The following is a 14,849-nucleotide window of genomic DNA, read 5'->3' on the forward strand; positions in this document are numbered from 1 at the left end:
GGGGAAATATCGTGAAACCGATCTGAAACGTAGACCACTCATTATGCTGCCGCCCATTACACCACCATATCACGAGTCGTGGCTGGAGGCGATAATCGCAAGTGCGAAGCACATGGGATTTCGAGGACCTCGGGAAAAAAGAACAAGATTTGATGAGTGCAGAAGCTCGGATGAAATAGCCGTCGATAATCGTTTGTTCGGACGAACGAAATAAACAACTTCCTCAGTGACAAATCCAATTTATAATGATGTTCCCCGTCCCTTTGAGAGCCCCACCCCCGAATCGGACCAATCAGATCGCGCCCACGTGGAGGCGCTGCTATTGCTGCGGAACACGTGACGCGAGGGTCGCGCTCGCGGAACTCGGTCCAAGGACGCGTGGCCGGAAAGACTGTCCGCAGACGCTGGTCCCCCAAGGCGATGTACACCATCGCTAGAGGGCCGAACAAATTGGTCACTCACAGACTGAGAGGTGCGTATTGGCGCGTGGGTTTCGGTGCGGGCTGATGGGTGCGGGAAAGGTGACGGTCACGCGCTGAGAGTGAGATTTCCGTGCACATGCGTCCGTGTCATGGTGCGCAGGTCCGTGCCAGCAGGTAGACACCAAGCAGTTGCCCTTGGGTGGGATCGATTCGTTGAGCGCATCGAAGAGAGGCGACGTGCAGTCCGGCGTGATCGCAAGGTACGTGCTTCATAGGTAGCGCCGGTAACGCACGGGAGCCGGCAATGGTGCATGACCTTGTGCGCTAGAGGTCTTGCCTCAGCAAGGCTCGTGGATGCCTCCATTAAACACTAACAGCATAGGGGTGATTTTGTGGGTGAAACGGCAATCCCAAAGAACTCTTAGAAAACATCGATGTGACGGTTAATATTTATTCGGTTTCCGTGAATTCCCTCAAGTTTTGTAAAATCGTATCATGACGCGTGTATACGAAATGTCAAAATCCATGTCACATCAGGTGTTTCGTAATCATGTCATCGGGTTTTTAATGATCATATGATACAGTATATATATATACTGTATCATATCATCACATTATTAGCAATGATATGATAGTGTATTTAATAATCACGGCATATCGGGTATTTAATAATCTCGTCATATCAGGTATTTAATAATCATGGCATATCGGGTATTTAATAATCTCGTCATATCAGGTATTTAATAATCATGGCATATCGGGTATTTAATAATCATGGCATATCGGGTATTTAATAATCGCGTCATATCAGGCATTTAATAATCGCGTCATATCAGGTATTTAATAATCATGGCATATCAGGTATTTAATAATCGCAGCATATCAGGTATTTAATAATCGCGTCATATCAGGCATTTAATAATCACGTAATATCAGGTATTTAACAATCACGTCATATCAGGTATTTAATAATCGCGTCATATCGGGTGTTTCATAATCGCGTCATATCGGGTATTTCATAATTACATCATATCGGGTATTTCATAATCACATCACATGGGGTATTTCATAATCACATCATATCTGGTATTTCATAATCGCATCATATCAGGTATTTCATAATCACCTCATATCGGGTATTTCATAATCACATGGGGTATTTCATAATCGCATCATATCGGGTATTTCATAATCCCATCATATCGGGTATTTCATAATCACATCATATCGGGTATTTCCTAAATCACATCATATTGTGTGTTTCATAATCACATCATATTGGGTATTTCATAATCACATCATATCGGGTATTTCATAATCACATCATATCGGGTATTTCTTAATCACAGCATATCGGGTATTTCATAATCACATCATATGGGGTATTTCATAATCACATCATATTGGGTATTTCATAAGCGCATCATATCGGGTATTTCATAATCGCATCATATGGGGTATTTCGTAATCACATCATATTGGGTATTTCATAATCGCATCATATCGGGTATTTCATAATCGCATCATATTGGGTATTTCATAAGCGCATCATATTGGGTATTTCATAATCGCATCATATTGGGTATTTCATAATCACATCATATTGGGTATTTCATAAGCGCATCATATCGGGTATTTCATAATCACATCATATGGGGTATTTCGTAATCGCATCATATGGGGTATTTAGTAATCGCATCATATCGGGTATTTCATAATCACATCATATCGGGTATTTCATAAGCGCATCATATCGGGTATTTCATAATCGCATCATATTGGGTATTTCATAAGCGCATCATATTGGGTATTTCATAATCGCATCATATGGGGTATTTCATAATCACATCATATGGGGTATTTCGTAATCACATCATATCGGGTATTTCATAATCACATCATATCGGGTATTTCATAATCGCATCCTATCGGGTATTTCATAATCACATCATATCTGGTATTTAATAATCACATCATATCAGGTATTACATAATCGCATCATATCGGGTATTTCATAATCGCATCATATCGGGTATTTCATAAATCGCATCATATCGGGTATTTCATAAATCGCATCATATCGGGTATTTCCTAAATCACATCATATTGGGTGTTTCATAATCGCATCATATCGGGTATTTCATAATCACATCATATCGGGTATTTCATAATCGCATCATATCGGGTATTTCTTAATCACATCATATCGGGTATTTCATAATCACATCATATGGGGTATTTCATAATCACATCATATTGGGTATTTCATAATCACATCATATCGGGTATTTCATAATCGCATCATATCGGGTATTTCATAATCACATCATATCTGGTATTTAATAAGCACATCATATCGGGTATTTCATAATCACATCATATCGGGTATTTCCTAAATCACATCATATTGTGTGTTTCATAATCGCATCATATTGGGTATTTCATAATCGCATCATATCGGGTATTTCATAATCTCATCATATCGGGTATTTCCTAAATCACATCATATTGTGTGTTTCATAATCACATCATATCGGGTATTTCATAATCGCATCATATCGGGTATTTCATAATCACATCATATCGGGTATTTCCTAAATCACATCATATTGTGTGTTTCATAATCACATCATATTGGGTATTTCATAATCACATCATATCGGGTATTTCATAATCGCATCATATCGGGTATTTCTTAATCACATCATATCGGGTATTTCATAATCACATCATATGGGGTATTTCATAATCACATCATATTGGGTATTTCATAATCGCATCATATTGGGTATTTCATAATCACATCACATCATATCGGGTATTTCATAATCGTGTCATTGGGTGTTTCACGATCATATCGGGTTTTTTAAAAATGATATAATATTGGGTATTTAATAATCAAGTCGTACCTGGTAATTAATAAACGTGTCATATCAGGTCTGTCATAATCAAATCATTGGGTGTTTAACGATCATATTGGATTTTTAAAAATGATATATCGGGTATTTAATAATCGTATTGGGTATTTCATAATCAAATTGTACCAGGTAATTAATAAACGTGTCATATCAGGTATGTCATAATCAAATAATCGGGTGTTTAACGATCATATCGGGTTTTTAAAAATGATATAATATTGGGTATTTAATAATCATATTGGTTATTTAATAATCATGTCGTACCTGGTAATTAATAAACGTGTCATATCAGGTCTGTCATAATCAAATCTTCGGGTGTTTAACGATCATATTGGATTTTTCAAAAATGATATAATATTGGGTATTTCATAATCGTATTGGGTATTTCATAATCGAATCGTACCAGGTAATTAATAAACGTGTCATATCAGGTATGTCATAATCAAATAATCGGGTGTTTAACGATCATATCGGGTTTTTTTAAATGATATAATATTGGGTATTTAATAATCATATTGGTTATTTAATAATCAAGTCGTACCTGGTAATTAATAAACGTGTCATATCAGGTCTGTCATAATCAAATCATCGGGTGTTTAACGATCATATTGTATTTTTTAAAATGATATAATATTGGGTATTTAATAATCGTATTGGGTATTTCATAATCGAATCGTACCAGGTAATTAATAAACGTGTCATATCAGGTATGTCATAATCAAATAATCGGGTGTTTAACGATCATATCGGGTTTTTTAAAATGATATAATATTGGGTATTTAATAATCATATTGGTTATTTAATAATCAAGTCGTACCTGGTAATTAATAAACGTGTCATATCAGGTCTGTCATAATCAAATCATCGGGTGTTTAACGATCATATTGTATTTTTTAAAATGATATAATATCGGGTATTTAATAATCGTATTGGGTATTTCATAATCAATTCGTACCAGGTAATTAATAAACGTGTCATATCAGGTATGTCATAATCAAGGGTGTTTAACGTCAGGGTGTTTATGTCAGGGTCATATGTCAGGGTGTTTAACGATCATATCGGATTTTAAAAAATGATATAATATTGGGTATTTAATTACCACATCATATTGGGTGTTTAATTGTCATATCAGCTGTTTCACAATAAAATCACATCGTGTATTTAATAATTATATAATCAGGTATTTGACTTTTTTTTCTTTTCTTCAAGACCAGATTATATAATCAAGACCAGAAAAAGCCGATGAAGTCGCTGGAGGCATTATGTTTGCCAGCTTTGCGTCCGTCTGTCCATGTGTCTGTGATAGGTTCGACTTAATAACAGGACACAGGCCGACAGGATCTGTCACATTTGGTATGTACAATGATACATGGACCAACTGATTAGTTTATCGGGTCAAAGGTCAGCACTTACAAGGGTACCTGGTGTTGCCCACAGCTATTCCAATCCTGTTTTTTTTTCTTTTTTGTTTTTTTTTTGGTATACAAGATTGAGGCTCGTGTGAGAGCTAGCACATTAAACACACATTAGCACCCAAAACACAAAAAGCATAAACGAACACATAAAACAATAAAGGGAGGGGGAGAGAAGATGGGGAGAGAGAGGGAAGCACACAAGCACAATAGTGGAGAACAGGAACATCGGAAGATCTGTAGAAGGGAGAGGGCTGGGGGGGGGGGGGGGGGAGGGGAGGGAAGGGGTACACTGTATAAAACAAATTCACACTACTAGGAATTTCAGGAATTGAGTCGGTGAATGAAAGAGGCAGATTTGGGGTGTATTAATGGGGGTAGAAAAGATCAAGGTGTTGGATGGGGGGAAGATAACAGATTGTGGTGAACAGCTATTCTAAAGACCTGGAGGGAGGAGTGGGATTTTTTTTTTTTTTTTTTTTTTTTTTTCTTTCTATACAAGATCGAGGCTCGTTAAAGAGCGAACATTAATCACACAGAAAGACAAACCGACACATAAAACATATAACATAGGGAGCGGTAGACAAGATGGGGAGAGAGGGGGAAGGACACAAACACAACATTTGAGAGCAGGGACCGAGAGACATGGAGACATCGAGAGATCTGAGAGAGGGCGAGGGCTTTGGGGGGGGGGGGCGTGGGAAGGGGGCGGTGGGAGAGGTATAAAACATATGGACACTGCCAGGACTTCCAGGAAAGAAGTTGGAATTTCAAACAACGTGGATCTGGGGTGAATTAGCGGGGGTAGAAAAGATCAAGGTTTTGGATGGGGGAAGATAAGAGATGGTGGTGAACAGCTGTTTTAAAGACCTGGAGGGAGGAGTGGGATTGAAGGGAGTGAGGGAGTTTGTTCCAGAGGCGGGAGAAAAGAGGAATGAAAGAGTGAAGGTGAGCAGAGAGCCGAGATTTCGGCAGTTTAACCATCAGAGGGTTGCTGGCAGATCTTGTGCGACCTGTAGGAATATTTGGGGGACAGAGCACAGAGAGAGCTGGGGGTGCAAGGCCGGAGAGGAGTCGGTAGAAGACAGAAAGACCACCTACCTGCCTGCGGTGAGTGAGTGAAAGGCCCTCAGAGATAGCTTCATCACGGGAGATTCCAATAATTCTGAAAGCTTTGGTTTCAACAGCGTGAAGCCGAGCTAGGTGTGAGGCAGGAGCACCGGCCCATAGGGGAGAACAGTATTCCATTGAGCTGCGGATGAAAGCCTTGTATGTGGTGAGGAGCTCAGGTGTGCCGAGGAAGGACTTCGCACGACGGAGGAGGTGGATATTCATCTTTTGATCTCAAATCCAATTTTTTTTTGCATACAAAGTTGAGGCTCGTGTAAGAGCTAACACATAAAACACATAAAAACAAACATCATCAATAAAGATGAGTGAGCCAGTTCCAGAGGCAGCCATGCAATCCCAAGCCATGACACTACTTCCAGCATGCTTCACGTACGCCTACCGAAAATGGGGGGGACTAAACATAAAAAGTACTATGTGAGGCAGGAGCACCAGCCCAGAGGGGAGAGCAGTATTCCATCAAGCTGCGGATGAAAGCTTTGTATGTTGTGAGGGACGACGGAGGGATTGAAGAGAGTGTGGGAGTTTGTTCCAGAGGTGGGGGAAAAAGAGGAATAAGAGTGAAGGTGAGCAGAGAGTCTTGATTTTGACAGTTTCACAATAAGAGGCTTGCTGACAGATCTTGTGCGACCTGCAGGAATATTTGGGGGATACAGCACAGACAGAGCTGGGGGAGCTAGGCCAGAGAGGAGTCGGAAGAAGACAGAAAGACCACCAAACCTGCCTGCGGTGAGAGAGTGAAAGGCCCTCAGAATCAGTTTCATCGTGGGAGATACCAAATGATCCTGAAAGCTTTGGTTTATACAGCGTGAAGCCGAGCTAGGTGTGAGGCAGGAGCACCAGCCCAGAGGGGAGAGCAGTATTCCATCAAGCTGCGGATGAAAGCTTTGTATGTTGTGAGGACCTCAGAGGTGCCAAGGAAGGACTTCACATGACAGAGGATGCCCAGTCTGCGACTGGCTTTGGAGGCCAGCTTGGAAATGTGATTTTCTCAGGAAAGATCATGGCTGATAGTGAGACTCAAAAGCTTGAGTGACAGAACTTCTTCAAGTGGATTGTTGAGAAGTAGATGGGAGGGTTTTCCAAACTGTCTTTTCGGAGAGACATAGTGAGAGTGTGAGATTTGTCAGGATTGAAAGACATATTCCACTTGTTTGACCAGTTTGTGATTTTATCCAGGTCTGCAGAGAGTGAAGAGGCTCCTTTCTGCCGATCTGAGGGATGAGATATGGAGTGGCAGAGAGTGGAGTCATCAGCAAAGAGATAGAGAGGATTTTCCAGATAGTCAGAAAGATCTTTTGTTTTTTTTTTATCACTCTATCATGCCCAAGCGACGAATGAAGACCAGAAAAATCACAGGGCCCAGAACACTGGCTTGAAGAACTCCAGCCTGAACAGGAAGGGGATATGAGAGAAACCCATTCAGGGCCACATGTTGACTGTGACCGGAGAGGAAGTCCACAAGCCATTCGAGGAGATTTCAATGGATACCATAGGAGGAGTGTTTGGTGAGCAGGGCGGGGTGCACACCGTATCGAAGGCATGAGATATGTCAAGTGTACCAGACTACTGATTACAAGAGATATCCACAGACTACAAGAGATATCCGCAGTACCAGAAGCTCTGATTCATAATCACTGATTCATTCCTTCATAATCCTGTTGCATTTTGAAGAAGTCATATTTTTCTTTTTCTATTTTATGTGGGGGCCTAAAACACTTCCCTACACCCACAAAAGAATGGGTTTGGACATCATTTAATATTACCGTTCACATGGCTCCAAAGGCTTGGGCACGATAGAGTGATTTAAAAAAAAAAAAAACGTTTTTTTTCAAAGATTTAAAAAAAGGTTTTTTGCCAAAACCATTCATTGACACTCATTCATGAACTTCTGAAAGTTTGACGGAGATCCGATCAGCCATCTCTGAGAATAATGGCAACACACACACACATGTGCCCCTCTCTTATAGTATGTTGTATATTCTGTGAATATGTATATATATGTATGTATGTATGTGTATATGTATATATATATGTACATTTTGCAATGGTACCCGGTTTTGCAATATACAGTCACGTAAAAAAGTAAGTACACCCCATGTAAAGTTTTGACTTTTTCAACATATTTCACCATACAGCTATTTGATCTTCATTTCAACAATATTGATAGATAAAGGTGATATAATATAACAAATATGAACCATTTACATTTTGGAGTCCATTGTATAATTTAAATAAACATAAATGCAAATTTCGCATGTGGAAAAAGTAAGTACACCCCGACATTTATCACTACTTCAAATACCTAAAATTAGAATCAGGTGCACCAGCTCAGGTGCAAATTATTAGAACATCGTCAGAGAGGATCTTGGAGGAACCTGTCTTATTTAAACCTCAGACATTTAGTTTGGTTTGCTCTTTGTTGTTGAAGTGTGCGGCATCACCATGCCTAGATCAAAAGAGCTCTCTGAGGCCTTCAGAAAGAAGGTTATAGATGCCTACGAGTCTGGGAAGGGATTTAAAAAGATCTCCAGACAATTTGAAATCGATCATTCGACTGTCCGGAAGATCATCTACAAGTGGAGAAGATTCCAAACAACTGCCAACTTGTTCAGGGCAGGCCACAAGATGCTGAAAGAAGTCTCTAAGAACCCCAGAATGTCATCACGGGACCTACAGGTAGCTCTTGCCACTGTTGATGTCAAAGTGCACGAGTCTACCATTAGAAAGAGGCTGCACAAATTTGATCTACATGGGAGGTGTGCCAGGAGGAAACCTTTGCTGTTCAGAAAGAACATCAGGGCAAGACTAAAGTTTGCCAATGAACACGTCGGCAAATACCAGCACTTCTGGAACAATGTGCTCTGGACAGATGAGTCAAAGGTCAAGCTATTTGGCCACAGTACCAGAAGACATGTTTGGCGAAAACCAAAGACAGCATTTGACCACAAGAACCTGATACCAACTGTAAAGCATGGGGGTGGAAATATTATGGTTTGGGGCAGCTTTGCTGCATCAGGGCCTGGGCAGCTCACCATCATAGAATCCACTATGAATTCTGCATTGTACCAGAGGGTGCTTGAGGATAATGTGAGGCCATCTGTCGGAAAGTTGAAGCTCAACCGAAGGTGGACCTAGCAACATGACAATGACCCGAAACATACCAGTAAATCCAACAAGGAATGGCTGAAAAGAAAGAAATGGAGTGTTCTGGAATGGCCAATTCAAAGCCCGGATCTAAATCCCATCGAGATGTTGTGGGGGGATTTGAAACGAGCTGTGCATGCAAGAAACCCCTCAAACATCGCACAGCTGAAAGAATTCTGCATGGAGGAGTGGACAAAAATTTCTCCCAGTTGATGTCAGAGAATGGTAGAGAGTTATAAGAAACGCCTACTTGAGGTTGTTTCTGCCAAAGGGGGCAATACCACCTATTAGAGCCAAGGGTGTACTTACTTTTTCCACATGCAAAATTTGCATTTATGTTTATTTAAATTATACAATGGACTACAAAATGTAAATGTTTCATGATATTTGTTATATTATATCACCTTTATCGATCAATATTGTTGAAATGAAGATCAAATACCTGTATGGTGAAATATGTTGAAAAAGTCAAAACTTTACATGGGGTGTACTTACTTTTTTACGTGACTGAAAATCTATATCTGTGCAGTGTCTGTGTTGTGTTGTCTTGTCACTGAACTATTCCCTCAAACTTTAGTGAAACCGTACCAAACTTCTGGTATGCACGTGGTGGTGAGGTATTTTGAATTATGTGGTGGTGAGGTGTTTTGAATTATGTGGTGGTGAGGTGTTTTAAAATCACGTGGTGGTGAGGTGTTTTGAATTACTCGGTGGTGAGGTGTTTTGAATTTCGTGGGGGTGAGGTGTTTTAAATTACGTGGGGATGAGGTGTTTTAAATTAGATGGGTGTGAGGTGTTTTGAATTATGTGGTGGTGAGGTGTTTTGAATTATGTGGTGGTGAGGTGTTTTGAATTATGTGGTGGTGAGGTGTTTTGAATTATGTGGTGGTGAGGTGTTTTGAATTATGTGGTGGTGAGGTGTTTTGAATTATGTGGTGGTGAGGTGTTTTGAATTATGTGGTGGTGAGGTGTTTTGAATTTCGTGGTGGTGAGGTGTTTTGAATTTCGTGGTGGTGAGGTGTTTTAAATTACATGGGGGTGAGGTGTTTTAAATTACTTGGTGGTGAGGTGTTTTAAATTACTTGGTGGTGAGGTGTTTTAAATTACATGGGGGTGAGGTGTTTTCAATTACTTGGTGGTGAGGTGTTTTAAATTACATGGGGGTGAGGTGTTTTCAATTACTTGGTGGTGAGGTGTTTTAAATTACATGGGGGTGAGGTGTTTTAAATTACATGGGGGTGAGGTGTTTTAAATTACATGGGGGTGAGGTGTTTTAAATTACATGGGGGTGAGGTGTTTTCAATTACTTGGTGGTGAGGTGTTTTAAATTACTTGGTGGTGAGGTGTTTTAAATTACTTGGTGGTGAGGTGTTTTAAATTACTTGGTGGTGAGGTGTTTTAAATTACTTGGTGGTGAGGTGTTTTAAATTACTTGGTGGTGAGGTGTTTTCAATTACTTGGTGGTGAGGTGTTTTAAATTACATGGGGGTGAGGTGTTTTAAATTACATGGGGGTGAGGTGTTTTAAATTACTTGGTGGTGAGGTGTTTTCAATTACTTGGTGGTAAGGTGTTTTAAATTACATGGGGGTGAGGTGTTTTAAATTACATGGGGGTGAGGTGTTTTAAATTACTTGGTGGTGAGGTGTTTTCAATTACTTGGTGGTGAGGTGTTTTAAATTACATGGGGGTGAGGTGTTTTCAATTACTTGGTGGTGAGGTGTTTTCAATTACTTGGTGGTGAGGTGTTTTCAATTACATGGGGGTGAGGTGTTTTCAATTACATGGGGGTGAGGTGTTTTCAATTACTTGGTGGTGAGGTGTTTTCAATTACATGGGGGTGAGGTGTTTTCAATTACTTGGTGGTGATGTGTTTTCAATTACTTGGTGGTGAGGTGTTTTCAATTACATGGGGGTGAGGTGTTTTCAATTACTTGGTGGTGAGGTGTTTTCAATTACATGGGGGTGAGGTGTTTTCAATTACTTGGTGGTGAGGTGTTTTCAATTACATGGGGGTGAGGTGTTTTCAATTACTTGGTGGTGAGGTGTTTTCAATTACTTGGTGGTGAGGTGTTTTCAATTACTTGGTGGTGAGGTGTTTTCAATTACTTGGTGGTGAGGTGTTTTCAATTACTTGGTGGTGAGGTGTTTTCAATTACATGGGGGTGAGGTGTTTTCAATTACTTGGTGGTGAGGTGTTTTCAATTACTTGGTGGTGAGGTGTTTTAAATTACTTGGTGGTGAGGTGTTTTCAATTACTTGGTGGTGAGGTGTTTTCAATTACTTGGTGGTGAGGTGTTTTAAATTACTTGGTAGTGAGGTGTTTTGAATTACGTGGTGGTGAGGTGTTTTAAATTACATGGGGGTGAGGTGTTTTAAATTACTTGGTGGTGAGGTGTTTTCAATTACTTGGTGGTGAGGTGTTTTAAATTACTTGGTAGTGAGGTGTTTTGAATTACGTGGGGGTGAGGTGTTTTAAATTACTTGGTGGTGAGGTGTTTTAAATTACTTGGTAGTGAGGTGTTTTAAATTACTTGGTGGTGAGGTGTTTTAAATTACGTGGTGGTGAGGTGTTCTAAATTACTTGGTGGTGAGGTGTTTTAAATTACTTGGTGGTGAGGTGTTTTAAATTACTTGGTGGTGAGGTGTTTTAAATTACGTGGTGGTGAGGTGTTCTAAATTACTTGGTGGTGAGGTGTTTTAAATTACTTGGTAGTGAGGTGTTTTAAATTACTTGGTGGTGAGGTGTTTTAAATTACTTGGTGGTGAGGTGTTTTAAATTACTTGGTGGTGAGGTGTTTTAAATTACTTGGTAGTGAGGTGTTTTAAATTACTTGGTGGTGAGGTGTTTTAAATTACTTGGTGGTGAGATGTTTTAAATTACGTGGTGGTGAGGTGTTTTAAATTACTTGGTGGTGAGGTGTTTTAAATTACTTGGTGGTGAGGTGTTTTAAATTACGTGGTGGTGAGGTGTTCTAAATTACTTGGTAGTGAGGTGTTTTAAATTACTTGGTGGTGAGGTGTTTTAAATTACTTGGTGGTGAGGTGTTTTAAATTACGTGGTGGTGAGGTGTTCTAAATTACTTGGTGGTGAGGTGTTTTAAATTACTTGGTAGTGAGGTGTTTTAAATTACTTGGTGGTGAGGTGTTTTAAATTACTTGGTGGTGAGGTGTTTTAAATTACTTGGTGGTGAGGTGTTCTAAATTACTTGGTGGTGAGGTGTTTTAAATTACTTGGTAGTGAGGTGTTTTAAATTACTTGGTGGTGAGGTGTTTTAAATTACGTGGTGGTGAGGTGTTCTAAATTACTTGGTGGTGAGGTGTTTTAAATTACGTGGTGGTGAGGTGTTCTAAATTACTTGGTGGTGAGGTGTTTTAAATTACTTGGTGGTGAGGTGTTTTAAATTACTTGGTGGTGAGGTGTTTTAAATTACTTGGTGGTGAGGTGTTTTAAATTACTTGGTGGTGAGGTGTTTTAAATTACTTGGTAGTGAGGTGTTTTAAATTACTTGGTGGTGAGGTGTTTTAAATTACTTGGTAGTGAGGTGTTTTAAATTACTTGGTGGTGAGGTGTTTTAAATTACTTGGTAGTGAGGTGTTTTAAATTACTTGGTGGTGAGGTGTTTTAAATTACTTGGTAGTGAGGTGTTTTAAATTACTTGGTGGTGAGGTGTTTTAAATTACTTGGTAGTGAGGTGTTTTAAATTACTTGGTGGTGAGGTGTTTTAAATTACTTGGTAGTGAGGTGTTTTAAATTACTTGGTGGTGAGGTGTTTTAAATTACTTGGTAGTGAGGTGTTTTAAATTACTTGGTAGTGAGGTGTTTTAAATTACTTGGTGGTGAGGTGTTTTAAATTACTTGGTAGTGAGGTGTTTTAAATTACTTGGTGGTGAGGTGTTTTAAATTACTTGGTAGTGAGGTGTTTTAAATTACTTGGTGGTGAGGTGTTTTAAATTACTTGGTGGTGAGGTGTTTAAAATTACTTGGTGGTGAGGTGTTTAAAATTACTTGGTGGTGAGATGTTTTAAATTACTTGGTGGTGAGATGTTTTGAATTACTTGGTGGTGAGGTGTTTTAAATTACTTGGTGGTGAGGTGTTTTAAATTACATGGGGGTGAGGTGTTTTAAATTACATGGGGGTGAGGTGTTTTAAATTACTTGGTGGTGAGGTGTTTTAAATTACTTGGTGGTGAGGTGTTTTAAATTACATGGGGGTGAGGTGTTTTGAATTACTTGGTGGTGAGGTGTTTTGAATTACGTGGTGGTGAGGTGTAATCGTCCCAAACTTCCAGTCTGCACCTACCCCTCCCCTATGTATGTGCTGAGGGGTTCTTTTTTGAATTATATATATTTTTTCAACCTAAATTGCCGATAAAAATGTAATATCACAAACACAACAAATACATTTGTGCAAAGTAATTGTTTGTATTATGATTGGTGTAAATCATGACAACACAGCAACTCAGGTACAGTCATTATCCTCAGCTAAAACAAGCCCGTTCCTCAGTAACGACGCCTGTTTGTGGTTGGCATTTCTCTGTGCTTGTTTGTGGTTGGCATTTCTCTGTGCTTGTTTGTGGTTGGCATTTCTCTGTGCTTGTTTGTGGTTGGCATTTCTCTGTGCTTGTTTGTGGTTGGCATTTCTCTGTGCTTGTTTGTGGTTGGCATTTCTCTGTGCTTGTTTGTGGTTGGCATTTCTCTGTGCTTGTTTGTGGTTGGCATTTCTCTGTGCTTGTTTGTGGTTGGCATTTCTCTGTGCTTGTTTGTGGTTGGCATTTCTCTGTGCTTGTTTGTGGTTGGCATTTCTCTGTGCTTGTTTGTGGTTGGCATTTCTCTGTGCTTGTTTGTGGTTGGCATTTCTCTGTGCTTGTTTGTGGTTGGCATTTCTCTGTGCTTGTTTGTGGTTGGCATTTCTCTGTGCTTGTTTGTGGTTGGCATTTCTCTGTGCTTGTTTGTGGTTGGCATTTCTCTGTGCTTGTTTGTGGTTGGCATTTCTCTGTGCTTGTTTGTGGTTGGCATTTCCCGGTGCTTGTTTGTGGTTGGCATTTCCCGGTGCTTGTTTGTGGTTGGCATTTCCCGGTGCTTGTTTGTGGTTGGCATTTTTCTGTGCTTGTTTGTGGTTGGCATTTCTCTGTGCTTGTTTGTGGTTGGCATTTCTCTGTGCTTGTTTGTGGTTGGCATTTCTCTGTGCTTGTTTGTGGTTGGCATTTCCCGGTGCTTGTTTGTGGTTGGCATTTCCCGGTGCTTGTTTGTGGTTGGCATTTCCCGGTGCTTGTTTGTGGTTGGCATTTTTCTGTGCTTGTTTGTGGTTGGCATTTCTCTGTGCTTGTTTGTGGTTGGCATTTCTCTGTGCTTGTTTGTGGTTGGCATTTCTCTGTGCTTGTTTGTGGTTGGCATTTCTCTGTGCTTGTTTGTGGTTGGCATTTCCCGGTGCTTGTTTGTGGTTGGCATTTCCCGGTGCTTGTTTGTGGTTGGCATTTGCCGGTGCTTGTTTGTGGTTGGCATTTCCTGGTGCTTGTTTGTGGTTGGCATTTCTCTGTGCTTGTTTGTGGTTGGCATTTCTCTGTGCTTGTTTGTGGTTGGCATTTCTCTGTGCTTGTTTGTGGTTGGCATTTCTCTGTGCTTGTTTGTGGTTGGCATTTCTCTGTGCTTGTTTGTGGTTGGCATTTCTCTGTGCTTGTTTGTGGTTGGCATTTCTCTGTGCTTGTTTGTGGTTGGCATTTCTCTGTGCTTGTTTGTGGTTGGCATTTCTCTGTGCTTGTTTGTGGTTGGCATTTCCCGGTGCTTGTTTGTGGTTGGCATTTCCCGGTGCTTGTTTGTGGT

The 14,849-nt window shown here is 40.1% G+C and overlaps 1 protein-coding gene across 1 annotated transcript in view; it reads left to right on the forward strand.

The window, feature by feature from the left end:
• The first annotated feature begins 286 nt into the window (after nucleotides 1–286).
• Nucleotides 287–14,849, forward strand: part of LOC137422896 (MAPK regulated corepressor interacting protein 2) — a 52,348-nt gene continuing 37,785 nt past the window's right edge. Inside the window, exons 1-2 of the mRNA XM_068109539.2 lie at nucleotides 287–472; nucleotides 583–682. Coding sequence (XP_067965640.1) covers nucleotides 421–472; nucleotides 583–682 — 152 coding nt within the window. The 5' untranslated portion in view covers nucleotides 287–420. The remainder of the gene's footprint in view (nucleotides 473–582; nucleotides 683–14,849) is intronic.

The sequence above is a fragment of the Myxine glutinosa genome, chromosome 3 (assembly GCF_964187855.1).
Source record: "Myxine glutinosa chromosome 3, kmMyxGlut1.1, whole genome shotgun sequence".
In the NCBI taxonomy this organism is placed as follows: Eukaryota; Metazoa; Chordata; class Myxini; order Myxiniformes; family Myxinidae; genus Myxine; species Myxine glutinosa.